The sequence below is a fragment of the Mytilus trossulus genome, chromosome 1, assembly GCF_036588685.1.
Source record: "Mytilus trossulus isolate FHL-02 chromosome 1, PNRI_Mtr1.1.1.hap1, whole genome shotgun sequence".
Classification (NCBI taxonomy): domain Eukaryota; kingdom Metazoa; phylum Mollusca; class Bivalvia; order Mytilida; family Mytilidae; genus Mytilus; species Mytilus trossulus.
Genome location: NC_086373.1, coordinates 103,750,433 through 103,765,806, shown reverse-complemented (window position 1 = coordinate 103,765,806; position 15,374 = coordinate 103,750,433). Strand labels below are relative to the sequence as shown.

The 15,374-nt window shown below is 29.8% G+C and overlaps 1 protein-coding gene across 28 annotated transcripts in view; it reads right to left on the bottom strand.

Annotated features, from left to right (window-relative positions):
* Nucleotides 1–1,039: 1,039 nt before the first annotated feature.
* LOC134694787 (centrosome and spindle pole-associated protein 1-like) overlaps nucleotides 1,040–15,374 on the bottom strand; it is a 71,344-nt gene continuing 57,009 nt past the window's right edge. For 24 of the 28 annotated variants that reach the window (XM_063555849.1, XM_063555841.1, XM_063555879.1 and 21 more), the window contains 13 exons: nucleotides 15,263–15,334; nucleotides 14,640–14,852; nucleotides 13,182–13,244; nucleotides 12,508–12,544; nucleotides 11,897–11,985; nucleotides 9,895–9,941; nucleotides 9,277–9,392; nucleotides 8,676–8,807; nucleotides 7,091–7,159; nucleotides 5,881–5,984; nucleotides 5,525–5,630; nucleotides 4,431–4,500; nucleotides 1,040–2,150 (listed from right to left, as the gene is read on the bottom strand). In XM_063555849.1, coding sequence (XP_063411919.1) covers nucleotides 2,087–2,150; nucleotides 4,431–4,500; nucleotides 5,525–5,630; nucleotides 5,881–5,984; nucleotides 7,091–7,159; nucleotides 8,676–8,807; nucleotides 9,277–9,392; nucleotides 9,895–9,941; nucleotides 11,897–11,985; nucleotides 12,508–12,544; nucleotides 13,182–13,244; nucleotides 14,640–14,852; nucleotides 15,263–15,334 — 1,182 coding nt within the window. In that variant the 3' untranslated portion in view covers nucleotides 1,040–2,086. Of the gene's footprint in view, nucleotides 2,151–4,430; nucleotides 4,501–5,524; nucleotides 5,631–5,880; nucleotides 5,985–7,090; nucleotides 7,160–8,408; nucleotides 8,451–8,675; nucleotides 8,808–9,276; nucleotides 9,393–9,894; nucleotides 9,942–11,896; nucleotides 11,986–12,507; nucleotides 12,545–13,181; nucleotides 13,245–14,639; nucleotides 14,853–15,262; nucleotides 15,335–15,374 lie in introns of all 28 variants that reach the window. The other 4 variants (XM_063555866.1, XM_063555918.1, XM_063555938.1 and 1 more) reach the window with 4 other exon arrangements.

Genomic DNA, 15,374 nt, shown 5'->3' with positions numbered 1-15,374 from the left:
TTATTTATTGATCCAAATGATTCTTAGATTTCGATACCACCATGGAAAGAAGGATCTTGAAACTGTCCTAAATCGTGTTAGCATTGATCCCATTAATGCAGGGTTTGTAGATACAATTCCTTGTAGGGTCAAATTTTAAGCTATAAAAGTGGTATTTGCTGCTTCTCTGCTGAGCACATGGCATTTGGGAGTAGGAGACATGTTAGCTTGCTGTCCGAACAATGTGTCCAGTATGGTAACATTTCTTCCTGAGGACTGCTACCTTATGATCTATTTCTTTGGATTAATTATTATTTCTTGGATACCAATTTTCAGGGATTATTTTTCTGAAACAAGTGCCTGTGTATAAATGATAGGTGTTTACTTTTATTTTTATGCTTTCTTTTATATATGTTGCACAAGAAAGTGCTTTCCTCTCCTCTATTCCTATAGTTTTACTGTGCTGTTCCGATTGTCCACAAGCAAGTACAGAATCTAACTTAAAATTTGAAGATCCAGTAACTTGATCAATTGTAATACTTAGTACCCCAAGTATCATGTAATTGATTTAGCAGGTATTTTTTTTGTAAACAAACAGAGATTGTGATGCAATCAGCAATTTGTCAATTTATTTCTACTGGTCCACAGGACCACCAGCTCACAAATCAACTGGTCCAATGCAAATTCCACTGGTCTGCTAATTACGACCCTTTTGCAAGTCAGGAGCCTATAATTGAGAAGTTTTGGTTTGTTGCTCTTTATCATATTTGTTTTTTGTTTATTGTTTTGTATAGTGTGTTCTTGTAGTGTGATGGTGGACCACTGTCCCAGGTTAGGCCCAATCAAACTTGTTTAACCCTGCCTCATTTTGTATGGGTCTGTCCCGATCAGGAGCCTGTTATTTAGTTGTTGCTGTGTTACATATTCTTTCTGTTCATGATTGTGTACATTAATCAGGTCGTTAGTTTTCTGGTTTAAATTGTCTTACATTTGTCATTTTTGGGTCTTTTTAAAGCAGACTATGTCATATTGCAGAAAAAAAGCTTTAAAAAAACAAAAATAGATTCCAATATTTTTATTTCTATAAAAATATGTCATTGCACTGTTAATTGTTAACAGTGACTTACAAGTAACAAATATGGACGAATTATTACACCAGCCACAGTTCTGATAAACAATGTTAGAACATCACAAAATATTAATCAAACCAAAAATCTTCATAAGTACTGCTGTTATTTAATCACTTGACTCGATGTGGCAAACTAATTTTCTGAAGTCAGTAATGTTGGTAAACGTATTTAAAATCCGATATTAACATGTTAAATAAGATAAAACAAATTAATTAAAATGTATAACACAAATTAGATTTATAAAGATTTTTTTGATAAATAAATAAAATGTCATTACTGATGTGTAAAACGAGATGAAGACAAAAACATGTGGCTAGGTTATCACAGATAATTTGACTAAACCTGAGATTTCAGATCTCATAACAATAATATACTACATGTATATAGATAAAATATCTAATTCTTCAGTTCAGATATTTAAAATTCTGACTGGCAGTGAATCATGTTTGCCTATAAAACATACTCATAATTCCTCATTATTTCTACGGACATCACTAAAATCTTATATCAATAATGATTTCCATTTTGTATGTTATAAAATAATGGTTGAAACTGCTCTACTTTTTTTTTTTATTTCTCTGCCTCTCATTGACAGACTATATATGTTTAAACATTTGCTGATTTCTTTCACATTATATTCTCTCTCTCTCTCTCTCTAAAATTCATTTCATGAAATTATATAAAAATAAATTATTCAATAATTAGCACTAAAATGAATTTGTCACCTGTAGTACATTGTATCTATACTCAAGTGTACCAGTTTATACATTAAGAACAGTCATAGGAATGTAATGTTTTCATTGATATTATTGCCATAACAATCACTTTCATGATATTTTCATACAAATGCATGTGTTATTCTCACAATATCAAATTATCTACAAATAAATATGCATTCATTTACAAGGCTTAAATATTTTGTGTAACACCATTTAATAATGTCATGTTAAGCATTCTTAGAATGCAGATCTTTGTCATTAAAATGCTTTACTTCCAGGTCGTAACCATGAATCATCTTGGAGTGTCTGGCCGGACGGAGGTCTACAAAAGAAATATAGTTTTGTATAAATACCTGAAAATTATATTTTATCTGAAGAATATTTGCCCAATATAAACTGGTTCTAACAAGTGAAACTGCAAGCTACTGCTCATTGATGATACCCCCGCCACAAGTGGATAATTTTAAAAGTGTGAAAATAGGAAGTTGTTGAATGATGAATCTGAAAACACATCACACAGTATAGCAGACTTATATAAACCCTAAAACCGATTTCAGAAATTCTTGTTTTGTAGTTTCTGAGAAAAATGTGACGAAAAATATTTATGGGACAGACGGACGGACTGAGGGCCTGATGAATGGACTGGTGGATGGATGGATGGATAGACAGAGGTAAAACTGTATACCCCCCTTTTTCAAAGCGTTGGTATAATTAATATCATGGAAAAATAGTACATTTGTTTAATTGTTATACATTGGAAAACTGGTAAAATAAAGATCCCTAGTATTTTCACAATAGCTGAACATGTAAGACTGTTAACTTGCATTTTAGTTTTAAAATGTGAAAAAAACCCAGCATTGTCTATTTATGATTTTTTTAAAACATTATGTATATATCACTTGTATACACTGATGACAGAGAAATTCAAAGACTGGTACTTCTTAACTCTTTTAATTCAATTGTCAAAATGCAAACATGAAACAAAATAAAATTATACACTCATATACACCTAAGCTGTAGCAAAAGTTTTTTTTTTTGTAATTGAGAGTACACAACCATAGCATTTTTTGTAGTTTGTTCATGACTTTAGCCTTATCTAACCATCAATCCCATAGTGAAATAATGGTAATATCTGTTCAAAATGAAATATGATTTTCTTTGAAAAACCTAAGCATAATTATTTCTACAAAAATGTATACAAAAATTATAGAATTAAAGCAAAATTTTAAAATTAATTGGAAACAAAAAAATGAATTCAAGAAATAGAAGATCACACAAGACACAAAAACTTAAAGACATATAAAAAAAATATGTACCAAAATAACAGTTATTTGGGCAATGCGAACTGATGTACAGTGTCTAATTATACTTATACACAAAAGTATAAAAATAAAACGCAGAACACAAATTTAATAAACTAATACTAGTAAACAAATTTGACATTTCCTTGTGTTTACTTATATCTGATATATAGTATAATTTTGAAGCTAAGTTTTGTCAAACTTCAACCTGATAATGCAATTGTTGAAATTAAATATTTAATAGTCCATTTGCCAATTCCCACAATTGACCCTGTAATCAGAGACCTTTTTTTTTTTAGTTGTCTCCCTTATGAGGGACATTAATTTTTTATTAACAATGGAGAGCTAGCAGAAAGAGCAAATATTATCCAGTATAGAACCAGTCTAAGATTGACAAAGGGAAGTTATTTGTTTAAAAAGTGTGTTATAACAGAATCAAATCGTGATTGGCAAATGGACTATTTATCCTTGGAAAACTTTTGAAATAACTGTTTTTTTAGAATTTGTACTACCTCCCAGTTGCTGTTGAAAGTGACTAATTAAATTTAATAATAATAAAAAGTTTTTATTTCTTCATTTTTTACAAAGCTGGTAAACACAGTTATCCACTTGGATATGATTCACTGACATTATTTTTAAATATTTTCAAAAAGAAATAAAAAGCTATAAAAAACAATACACAAAATTAAAAAAAATAAATAGACAAGACAGTCTACATTTACTCACATTCCCGGCTTTTCCAGGAGCAGGACTTTTAAAAGACATTTACAATACAGAACAACATCAAATTATATTTAAATTCATCATCTGAGATTAACAGTTGTTTTATGGGGATCTAGCTAATAGATAATTTTATGATATAATGTTCTCAATGAGCACCCTCAATAAAAAGCACATTGGAATTTTAATTCATCATTGTAGATATTGGGATCCTTCTTAGTTTGGAATAAATGTACTTGATTTAAAAAAAAAATGCACTGACAAAGAGCTATTTTTATTCTTCTGACAAAATAGTGAGACTAAATGATGAGCACTTTCTGTATAAAAATATGCATCTTTAGTATCAGTTCATATTCATCAAATAGTCCTATTGATTTGAAACATAAAAATCTAATCATATAATGTAATCTTAGGATGTTATCAAAAGAGATCAATTTATCAGAGCTTTTTAAAAAACCTTTGGGAATGATTAGTAAACAGAGTTTATTTAAGTAGTTCATTCTAATCTTTACTACAGCTTCAATATATGTTGCATTATAGTGGTTAATATCAATGACATTGTCCTTTATTATTTTTATTACCTGTTATATCTTTGTTTTGCCATAAATCTGTCTAAGATATCATCAGGATCAGCTATCGAAACATCATCAGCTGAAAATATACATGTATTGGTAATCAGTAAATATGTATTCATAAATATTCAAATTACAGGATAAGATGAATAGATCCCTAGGATGAATCATGTAAATAAATAAATAACTTCTATGAATTTTCTTATAAAGGAGTAGGTTCAGTAAGACCCCTTTTTGGCCCCAAAATATATCAGTTTTAGAAAATTGTGAAAATGTAATCTTTAAGCTATATCGTGGAAAGTAAAATGCTTCTGCTATATAATATGTGCTGTTTTTGACAATACAATGCACAAATATCGCCTTCTAGCTTCTTTAAGTCAGGCTAAATTACTGAAATCTTCAAAATGATGATAATACAAAACATATATAAAGGTTGAGGATGAACACGGATGCGGCCACTTTCATTTTTGACAAAAAACATCTGAAAAGTGATGTTTTTTGGTATATTTGATAGATTTTTCATATTTAAGCTTGAATCAGAGCGTTTTTAATGACTAAATCAGTTAAAATCTTTCACATAAACTAATCGAATCAATTGAAATGGACACTTAAGTGTTTAAAAAATGTCCAAAAACTTTCGTTAGATGAACCTGAAATTTGAGGCCAAAATCGGCCCTTACCAGACCTACTCCTTTCATATCGACATCAATAAATTTTGTGGTAAATTTTGTGTAATTAACTAAAAGGTAGCAGGCTAAATAAGCATCTAAATAATTTAAATCAGACTTACTGCCAACCACTTTGAAAAATTAGTTAAATCTAAGTTTGAAAAAAAAGAGAAAGAATTCCTCAAACAATTTTATCAAAAGTTTTAAAACTTTAATATGTGTGCATTCTTTCTGTGAAGTTTCAAGGTAATGGGTTAAATACTGTAGATGATTACACAAAATAGCCACATACTTTCTTAAAGAACAAAACCATTAAATGTTAAAATGCTTCAGTGCTCATCTTCAGTCATCTTCCATACAGCACTGAAAATAAACCTCTTTCAATCAGGCTATCTTTAATTTACTCCCATTGTAGAACCATATTTTATAACTTACTGTTCATCTGATGTAATCTCCGTAACCTAGCATCATTCTTCTTCTGTATCCTGTCAACATCTAAACTTGTTGTAGATCCCATAGGGTTTAATGATATGCTTTCAGGCTAAAACAGAAATAGGATTCAGTTCATATTACTTATTCTATTAATCCAGAAATTTCCATTACCATTAATTTTAGTAGTTCTATTTAAAATCTTGTGTTACTGGGGGTATTTATACTAACTGTTTACACTTATAAAATAAGTTAAAATCTTTGTAAAATATTTCAAAATTAAAACAGTTCTTTGCTTAAAGGATTAAAGCTTAGCTCTGAAGTTATGTCGTATTCAATTTCTATTTTAAAATATTGTGTACCCTTGGGCTAAGAGGAAGTCTTTCTCTTCTTCTCATTCTAGCTGAGTCATTCCGTTTGGGTAAATCTTCGAAGTCTTCAGGGAAATGGTTGACTGTATCTACATCTGAAATTATTGTAGGATACAAACATGTTGAAAATTAACGATCTATAAGAAGTATATAATAATAAAACACATATATAAACAAAGATATAGATAAGAAGAAATGCTAAAACATATAAACATATTTTAAAGTGTTTTCTTTCAGAAAATTAGTTTTTATCAACAGCTTAATCAAAAGTTTTGCAGCTTTACAAAAATAAATGCAAAATAATGTAACCAGTGTGTTTAATAAAAAAAATCACAATGTGCACAAACTAATTTCAACATAAAATGGACATGTACGTAAGTTCTTGAAACATGAAACTTTGAAAAGAATAATACATCATGCTGCACATGCATTTTGAACCCCTAAGCCTTATTTACTTTCTATTGTGAATTTTAATTTAGCTACCATCCTATTTGATCCCAAGCTATATTATAAGCTAGTCCTATTTCACATGCACTTTTATCTATAAAAATCTCTTCACTCCACAAAACCTAGTTCTGTTAAGAAACCACACCAGTGTATTATCTGACTTAGATCATCCACAGCATAAGGTTTAGGAATTAATCAGATGTCAGTAGAAAACACAACTGAAATTATTTTGTAGCCAAATGATGGGAAAACAAAAGATTAAGAATGAACACCAAAAAAAACTTTCTGGTGGTTAAAATTATTAAAGATCAACCTTAAAAATAACATAAACAGACAAACATAGAAATAACACACAGTACATATACAAAAGCAATATACAAAGGACAAGCACAAATAATAAAATGATAAAGCAAGAAATTCTAGTACTGTTTCTAAAGTTCTGTATGTGAATGGTTTTAAATTCATAATATGATCATAAAGTGTAATCCTTTTTGAATATGTCACAATTTTAAGGAAATCAAAATAATTCATAAACAACAGATTTTTTAATAGTTAAAAAAAATATGCTGTTTTCTATAATTTCTGGTTTGTATTAGAAAATTTAATAAAAAATTCTACAGTGTTCAAATTAGAACACAAATTGGAAGCTAAAACACAATATGTAAGCAGCTTTACCAAAATCAAGGCTGTTTTATTATAACTAGAGAAACAGTACAATGTTAGTGCTGGTGAAATGGTGGACACTAAAACAAACCTATAAATGCACTGTTGGAATTCAGCATGGACTTTGGACTCATAGTCCCCTGTCGTCCAGTACCATAGTCTGTGGGAGAATCGTGCAGTGTTAGTCGCCAATGAGATCATGTGACAACGCATACATTAAGTAGATCTTGTTTACATTCAAATTACAAAAAACATTACTTATTGAAATTTTATAGAAAAAAATGTTTTTTAATCTGTATTAAAACACAAACACTTATTTTTCAATAAAGCACCATCTCTGACATCTACTAAAGGTATTAATATTCTGAGGTAACAACGACAAAAATTGACAACGAATTGCATGGTTTCAGACCTCTTTGTTAGAATCATAAACATTTCAAGTAAATAACTGAGTGATAACTTACACCTAAGAAGTTGATTTTTCATGCTTCAGATAAATAAAATTCTGGTTTTTAGTTTTTCGTAAAAAAAATAATTTTGATTCACTCTTAAAAATTAAAATTTTAAGATTAAAAAATAAATATTTGTTCTTCACTGATTATTTTATCAATCCATGATCACACTTCTTAACTAACTTTTATGAAGAATATGATCCAAGAAAGTTTACAAATTTAGTAAACAATAACAAGTAGTATACATTCTACAGATCCTTTCTTGGACCAAATAAAGCTGAAAGGAGATGCAGGGATATTCATGGCACACAATTCATTCACATAATTAAATGGTATATTTTCATCACAGAAAACAAATAGTGAAGCTGCCATTTTTAAGCTTTCATCATAACTAAAATACTACGTAAATAAAACAGCTTCTATATATAATGAAAAGCCAGGGTTAATAAATCTTGTTTCACTTCATCAACAATTAAATAAATGGAAAAATTGTATTCTTTTAAAAGGAAGGAAATGTAAAAATCAAATTCTAAAATATCTCTGTAGGAATTAATGTTAACTGGTAATTTAAAAGATTATATCATTGACATTGGAAAAAATAATAGGACAAATGACAAAATTCTACATAAATAAAGGGAATCTATAATCATACACTTGTGACAGGAACAATGACATCTCTTATCAAGAGAGTGGGTCCATTTGGTACAGTGTACACAACCTGGTCATAAACAGCAATAATATCATTATATACTCAACAGAGTGCAACCATCATATTCTTGGTGTATTTACACATTCTTTGGAGTTATATTTGTGTAAGAATATTATCTTTGTATATGTGTTTTGCATCCACCTACTTTTACCAAACTCCAAAGCTCTTATCATTTGAAGGTGACTTAATGCCATTGAAAGTGTCTCAAACTTATCCATGAAACAACCAAGGTTAAACAAATTACCAACCTAATTCTTCCTCTATACTTTGTCTCACAGCTGAAGCATATCCTATTACATACCAAAAATATTTGAATGAGTTTATTTATCACATGCAGGTAAACAAGATGTCTTGTGAATAATATATGTGTCTTAGATAGAGGGAGTGGTGAAAGAAAGTAATATGACATGCCAGTTACCTCCCCTTACAGTAAAAAGACACTATCCAGAGTAATACTATTTTGACCCATCTTAAATCATCTAAGTTCACTAAAGTAATGTATGTTTAGTACTTACTTCTGTCTTTGAGATTTTTGAGAGTATCTTCTTGATGACGTAACAAGGCATCTTGTTGTGATTCTAACGCTGAATTAGAGGTAGGTGCATCAGGAAACATACTTCTAAATGCTCGCCGGGAATCTGTATCAGCTGAAAAGTCAGTAAATTGTCAAGTTTTTGGTGAAAGATAATTGTTGATATAAGATTTCTTTAAGACAAAACATTTGTAGCTCTTTATGTACAATATTAGAAACCAACAAAATAATATAATGGGAGCCATCACAAGAGGCCTGGAGTGGGTTTCTCAAAAATACTTTTATCGCTGACTGTGCGGTATGGGCTTTGCTGATTGTTGAAGGCCGTACATTGACCTATAGTTGTTAATGTCTTTGTCATTTTGGTCTTTTGTGAATAGTTGTCTCATTGGCAATCATACCACATTTTCTTTTTTATAAATTAAGATTAAGATTGATCGTAAGTCATGAATAATTCAGTATACTTACGATCAATCTTAGTGGTAAGTTTCTTCTTAAAATCAACCTCTGGTGCATGTTCATAAGTAAATAGTGATCAAAATCCCATAACTCTGAGGTCACTGTAACATATAACATGGACTTACTTTTATATTTTAATTCATTAAATTCTTGTAATGTTCTAGGATTTGCTGTATCTGACTGTCTCTGTGGTACAGCAGCATGGCCTTGTTTAGCTCTCTCAAACACATCTATTTCTCTCCTGTACAATATAATAAGTCAGTGACTATCATTTTTACTTAATTACAGCAAACATAGTATTCAACCTCATATTCACTTTTGTATCTGAATATCAAAATACAAAAACACAAAAAAATGTACGCAATGTTTGAAAAATAGTCATTGTCTTTGTCAACTTGATAAAATTATAAGTGATTTGAAACCCCTCACAATTATAAAGTCTTTTATTTTATTTTTTCATCCCAAATAAACTAGCTTCAAGGATTTCAAATAATAAAGAAGTAAATATAGTACACGTACAATTAATGTTATTGTCTTGTCACTCAACTATATCTTACGTAAATAAAAACATCATAAAATTGAGAAAGGAGATGGGGAATGTGTCAAAGCGACAACAACCTGACCATAGAGCGGACAACAGCCAAAGGCCACCAATGGGTCTTCAATGTAGCCAGAATTCCTGCACCCGTAGGTCATACAATGTATTAGGTTTCATCCCTCGTATCATATGTGTTTATACTTACGGTGGAGGTCTTTGTACCATTCTGGGATCAAACACATCTGGTTCATTCTGAAAAATAGCAGTATTTTGTAGGAATAGAAAAAAAAAAGAACGAACAATTTTTTAAATAATAAGCTTCATTCCTTCTCAACTAAAAATGAATATAAGCTTAAAAAATCATCCTTTTATGACAATATTATAAGCATGGAGTAAACTAAAAAAAAAATCATTAACAAGTCCGTTATTTCTGACTGGGTGTCTTTAAGGCCAACACAGATTAATTTCAGTTAACATTGTTTTGGAATTGTAAGGTTCACTAAAAGAACAACTTCCACCAAAAAGCATTGTATACTATAAAATTTATAGTATTAAAAAAAGGGTGATAGACATCTCTAGATTTCATGAAGCATGATATTGAAAGTAAGTTTTGATAATATTGATTTAATCTGTGAAAATACCAGTAAATAAATGTTTATATAAAACTATTCTACATGAAGCGGCTGTCATGCATTTTATTTGACTCTTGTATTAAAATATATATTACAAACACTATATTCCGAAATCCAGTAGCAACATATTTAAATTTGAATGAAATGGTTTCAAAGAAGCTGTATGCATTATTTTTTTATATTATACAATACCCTTTATTAGCTACAGTATGACTATTATTTTAAATTGGGGGAAAAAAAGGGGGGGGGGGAGAACCAAGAAGTCTGTTTCTTTCATAAATTCTCTCCCACAGAGGAAGCCATCATAAATTTCAAATTTGAATTAAGGAACCTTAGGACCAGATGAGATAAAATTACAGGTATATTTAGAAAGACATTTAAAAACCATAACCACTTCAAACAGGACAACATTTGTGTACAACCAAAGGACAACATGATATACTTATGATCAATTTTAACACTATATTTAATATAATTGCAGCTCTAAATCAAGATATAAGACAATGGAACTATTTATATTCAGAGCATAATTTACTCAAAGCATGTTCTAATTTAATTTCAGTCAAAACTAGGAAAGACTAATGCCATGCAAGAAAAGCATTACAACAAAAGTCAACCATAAAACATACGTAAAAAAGATCTAAAAGGCGAGCCTCATCAATTGCCTTTTCAACCTCATCGCAAAGAAAATTCATTTGCTACAAAGATACACATATGCATATTTACAGCATATATGTACACTTTCTTTTAAGTATTTTTACATTATCTTATCAAAATTACTATGTCTTGTATTGATCATTGATGTTTCAAAATGTTGGTTAAACACATAGCCTCTGTATCTTTAATATGTTTTCTTTAGATTGAGTTTAGATTCAAAATTAAAAAAAAGATAACAATTCTACTGATATAAATTATGGTGAAATGTTAGAAACAGAATGCAGAATTTCAAAGAAGTATTGAGTCAAACCCACATTTGATCTTAAATCCTACTCCAGAAGTTGTTTGCAAACATAGTAACCATCAGAACAACCAATTGCATGGAGTTTTGTTCAAAAGAAATGTCACAACACCTCGAGGGGGTAAAGAGGGGGGGGGGGTCTAAATACAAGGTGATAGGACTTGCTGCTGGAATTGGTAACATTTTCCAGCTTGGAAATATGTGAATAGGTAGGAAAAACAATCAGAAATAATTATCTCCCATTACTTGTTATATGGAAAGCCCTGTAATTCTTTTACAGCCAAAAGTCTTGTTGTAAGTGAACAATACATAAGGAATCTGAACTTCAGATCTGAACTTAGAGCAACAGTGATATTTCCTGATTATGCCTAAACATTTAAAGCTTACATTTCAACCTCTAAATATATATGAAAAGGTATACAATTTGAAAATTTAAATTGCTAGAAAAGGGTGGGGTAACAGAACAGGTACAGCACCCCTATCAATTAAGTACTGAAGTGACCTCCCCCCACCCGAAAGCATAATTCTAACAAGTTTCTGTTAAATGACAGGTCATCTTTAAAATCATGTTTATTTATTTACATATCTATTGCTTGGATATAAATCCTGAAACAAACCTTTTGGTTTTCAAGTGCGTTTTCTACTCTCTTTCTTTCACTCTGTAATTGTTTTCTCATTGTAGCTAATTCTTTTAGAACATCAGAACCTGTAATGACAAGTATGTCTCATATATATATATTTAAATGTTTGTATTGGTGTAGTTCATATTTAACAAGAATGATATATATTTTTACAGGAAACGACTGTAAGGTATACATGTTTGTTTGGCTAGGGTCATCTGACCTGGACCTCATTTTCATGTTTGTTGGTCTATGTCTAGATTTCTGGGTTATGTTCTTTTCTCAGATACTATACGCAATATGCAAATACACAGATAATTATAAATGTTATGTTAATGTGATACTTGTATTAAAACATTATCTTAAAGACTTTCAAAATAAATTCAATGGTATGATCATTAAAGCAGGCAAGAAATTTCAGCCTATTCACTTGTTTTTTCAAAAATACTTTTGAGTACTTTAATTTTTAAGTTGTTTAATGCTGTTGGTCATCAATTTCACCCGAAACTATTTATAAAGTACTTATTTTTGTTAGTTATTATCATCTTTTAATAGCAATTGATTTCAGTAAGAGTGACCTCCGCTTATTTTACCACAATACTACTTACTGTTAGCTCTGGATAGTTGTAAAGGTTGTGGAGCAACCTAGAAATAAATTAATCTAATGTTAAATATAGCAAATTTGGACTATGAAATGGTCAAGATCTGAAGAAATTATCTGTGAAGTCCTTTTTACTGAGTCATTTCAAAGATAAATCATATAAAATGGAAAGGGTTTAATTTTAAATCCAAAAAATATGTACTGTTACATTGAAGAACTGTTTTAAATAACTTACTGTTCTCTTATTTCAATTAAACTTGACATAAATGTTGGTCAATCTGATAGCTGTAAAAGTAGTCAACCCTGTAAAGACCATTCAATTTTATAACAATATCAAGAGAGATAAACACATCAGTTAAGTGTGGAAGATTATTTTATGCTCAGCTTTGGGACAATACAAACTTCAGTATTAAACATACGTACATACAATTGTTATATAAGCTTGCTATTATTCTTTTACAGAAGTCACAGACTGTCATGCACTTTTTTGTCTGTAGCAATAAAAATAAATATACACAATTCTTACCAATAGTTCTGTGTGGCTTCTGTAGGAATAGTTGGCATGAATTGCAAAGCAACATAAGGAACTATATGCAAGATACTAATGGGTTTACCTTGCTTCTATATGAGAAGGAGTCTTGCCCATCATATATCTGTGCCAATAAAATGTAAAATACTGACCTGAGGTTCTGGCTTGCTTCTGTGTGAGGGTACAGGCGGTGACCTGCCTCGCCCATCTGACGTCTGTACCAATAAAAAGGATTATATACAAGCCATGCTTATTAATGCAACTATATCATAAGTAAGAACCTGCTGTTACAGTTAGTACAATTGGAACAAATTTGATTTAAAAATTCAAACAGAATATCAAACATATTTTTACAGATAGAATTAATTATAAACTTCTTTTTTTTCCCTTTTGGCTAGATTTTCTGTTCTCCTCATTGCAACTTTCATGTAACAGCATTAGATTATAATTAAAGGTTCTATTCTATTTGTCAATAAAAAGTATAATTTCTCATGATTCTAAAATAATTTTGGAATATATCAAAATTTTCACCATGAAGACTGTTTTATGTTATATTAATTTTCCTGCATATAGTATTTCTTTTTATTGACTGTTTCTATAATTTTAAAATATTGTTCGTTTATGAAACAATTGTGCTTTGATGAAACGGCATGTGACTTGAAATTAGTTCCAATCCAATTTTGTCTTAGCATAATTAATGTAAAATCCTTAAAATTGATTTTTACTTTGTGCATAATCTTCTTTTGCTGGTAATTTGATGACTAATTTCCGAAATATCTTGCAGTGTACAGACATTTTTAATACTTTAAACTATTGTAAAGAAAGATTTGATTGGATTAAAAAAAATGATATAACATAGAGTGGTTTTCACTCTAAACTAAAAAATAACAAGTTAACAATAATATAATTATCACAAATGTTTCAACACAATTTTAAAACATGCTGTTAAGATTATTTACATTCAAATAACCATGCAAACTACCATCACCTCCCTTTGTAACGGTGCAATCATCAATTTCTTTTTTTTTATAACCTCCCCTTGTAACAGTGCAATCATCAATTTCTTTTTATATAACCCACTTGTAACAGTACAATAATCAATTTATTTCACAAAACCTGTCCTTGTAGTAGTGCAATAATCACATCCCTTTGGAACAGTGCAATCAGTTAATATTTATCTGAAGTTTTTTCAGATAAATGTTATACTTTATTTTTAACCGGATAAAAAAACTAACAACAAAAGTTTAATATGTAGGCCTAAGATACATGTACCTATGATTTCATAAATTCAAGTTTAAAATGTTCATCTAAAATCAAGTCAACCAATATAAATAAAAGAACATAATTTCAAATGTTCATTTTTTTTATTCAAGAAATTCATTCACATTTTCAAAATTAGTTTATAAATCATTTCCATAATTCTCATCCCCTATCATTAAACATATCATAATTAGTAAATGAACAATTTTTAACACTTTTCACATTTTAAACATAATTTTGTGAATATGGTAATGCTGTGTGGGGGGAAAATACAATTTCAAAGAACTTTCAACTTTGTGCTGTTCATTCAAAACATGTGACCCTTAGCCCATATAAAACTTGATTTCTACCGGAGTTTTGATTTCTGGGGTAATTCTTGTCTGTGTTGTTGGACGTTCCAGACTGACTGAACTTGTACGGAAATGATCGTAACCATGTATATTTGGTGCTGAATCTCTTTTTGTTATACTAAGTTTAAAATCATCCGGTTTATAATTGGTCTTTTTAGGAGGTAGAGGTTCTTTAGACTTAGGAGGAGGTTTAGAAACATGTCTTTTCTCTTCCTGTACAAAGGATGGTAAAACTTTATGTAAACAAATCACATATAATTTGTGTGTACATATCACATATAATTTGTGCAAGCATTATTTGTTTCTACTAATATACATAATGTAACATGTACTAACAAGCTAAATTGAATAACAAACAAACAAAATGAGTAGAAAATAACAAATCTATTATATTGGGTGAAGTTCTACACTATTTTAATGTAGCTATATATGTAGCTAAAAATTCTCATGCAAAATGATTATTAGTATACCAGTACTCAGTGTACAAATGGTGATGTTTTGTATGGTAAAGACTGTTTTAAAAATACTATCGCCTGACTTCTGCTTGATCCTATTATTGGCTTACTCAAGTTTTATCGCAAAATTTCTAAATAAAGGCCTTATAACATGAAAATAATGATTACCGAAGGTTCTCCGTTTTCTGTTGCAAGTTTACTCCTGATAGCTGGTATAGGAGGTGAACCAGCTCTGTCATCCTGTAAATAAACATAACTTTTATTGTCCATTCCTTTTACC